At 43.5% G+C, this 1,929-nt stretch overlaps 1 protein-coding gene across 1 annotated transcript in view; it reads right to left on the minus strand.

Annotated features, from left to right (window-relative positions):
• Positions 1–1,929, minus strand: part of RSPH1 (radial spoke head 1 homolog (Chlamydomonas)) — a 36,050-nt gene that overhangs the window by 19,880 nt on the left and 14,241 nt on the right. Inside the window, exon 5 of the mRNA XM_011954227.1 lies at positions 1,684–1,826. Coding sequence (XP_011809617.1) covers positions 1,684–1,826 — 143 coding nt within the window. The remainder of the gene's footprint in view (positions 1–1,683; positions 1,827–1,929) is intronic.

Here is a 1,929-nt window from a genome sequence, read left to right on the forward strand (position 1 = left end):
GTGTGTGTGTGTGTGTGTGTGTGCATCCTTGTATCACACTGTTTTAATTATTGAAGCTTTGTAGTACTGATAACTTGTCCGCAAGGACACGTACAGGGAATTTTCTGAGGAAGACACACAAACCAGCAATAAACGGGTGACAAGATGTTTGACCTCACTAATAATCAGGGCAGTACACATTAAAACAATGGGATGACATTTTTTACCCATAAGATTGGAAAAAAACAAAAACAACATTAAAGACTGAGAATATCCAATGTTGATGAGAATATATGCCAAAGAGACTCATATTCTATTGGCAAGAGTATTAACTGACACCACTTTTTAGGAAAATAGGCACTACCAATTGTGATTTTAAATGCCAATCCTCAAAGGTTTCACAATTCCATTATCTAACCTACATAATAGTCTCAAATGTGCAAAATGACAAAGAAGTATCTTTATGTATATTTTTGTATCCCGATACAGTATGATCCTAATTATGTAATTAAAACCCCCAAACAATAATTCTGTGTCAGATGACTGTATTAGAATGTACTTACATGACACACAGAAATAGCACGCAAGGATTGGGCCCAGGGCAGTGGGGCAGGATCCTAGTGTTTAAATGCTTTACAATTGAAATGTACTTGTGTATTATTTGTATAATTTAAAGTTTTTTACTAACTAGCAAAACAAAGCCTCCATTTTTACCCTGGTTTTTCAGACTGGTTTAGGCTGGACAAGCTGATTGATTCTTCCAGATGCATTTTCATCAAATTCCCTTCCTCTGCAACCACCTTCCCATCTCCTCCAAAAAGACCCACAGAAATTTGCTGGGAATTATATAAACAATGTGTGGGTTTGAGGGGAATGTGCTGTTTTAATGAAGACTAAAAGTAAAATCTGTGGTTAGGGCATGAATTATATATAAATGAAAACTAGGTTCTAAGAGAGTCTGAAGACACTTCATTAAATCAGCTAAACATTCCCTCTGTCAACTTCTAACACCACCAATTTGCTCGCAAATTCTCTCTTCAGGGAAAGTTTCTGCTCAACCCCTGATCAAAGCTGCCACAACGGCCTGAGTATTAGCTTCTGAATTATTCAAGGTTTCCCTGTACAAGAAGGGCGAGAGGAACCACCAAGTCTTCAGAGCAGAAACGGCCCACTGTGGGTGCTGGAAGCTGGCAAGCCTCCAGACCCAGGGCCAGGCCCTTGGCAGCCTCAATTCCCACCACGACTAGGAGCATGCAGGCTGGCCTGCAGTACGAGAAGGGAGCTGGGGGTCTTCCTCCCGAGGGATGGCCCACCACCCCTTCCAGAGAAACAAAACACAAATCCCTCCGTGCTCAATTGCAGGAAATAGATATTTGGTATCTGATTTACCGATGAGAAGGAATACACACAAGAGGTTCCGATGCCCCCACGTGTTCTATAACAATGCAACAGGTCCCCGCTGAAAGACAGTGGGAGTTTGTGCTGAGACCCAGAGAAATGGGCCAAACCCTCCCTCCCCCCAATTCTGTCCTCCGTGGGTACCAGAGGCTCAGAGAATGGCACAGCTGTCTTGTTCCCCACATTTGAATAGGCTGGACTCAGTTTTCTCTGAGTTTTTAGTATTCTCCGGTCACACATTCGCACAGCCTGCCAGAGGGGGTTATTTTGTACTTTATTGGCAAATGTCACTTCCCATGGACTTACATTTTTGTTCAAGAACTTGCCCTGGTACCTGTGGTTCAGGTGAATGAGCTCGGCCGCGCCCTCCTGCTGTCCGTTCACCCAGGTGCCAACATACTTACTGCCCGTCTCCGCGTATAAATAGGTGCCTTGCCCATGCCTGGTTAAGACAAAAGGAACATGGTATTTTGTTCCAGCACAGTGAAAAATCTCCCAGGTTTAAAACACAGACATTGACATTGAGGGGGGCCCAGGCTGATGCAGGCTCAA

This window comes from Colobus angolensis, unplaced genomic scaffold (assembly GCF_000951035.1).
Source record: "Colobus angolensis palliatus isolate OR3802 unplaced genomic scaffold, Cang.pa_1.0 Scaffold38, whole genome shotgun sequence".
Lineage (NCBI taxonomy): Eukaryota > Metazoa > Chordata > Mammalia > Primates > Cercopithecidae > Colobus > Colobus angolensis.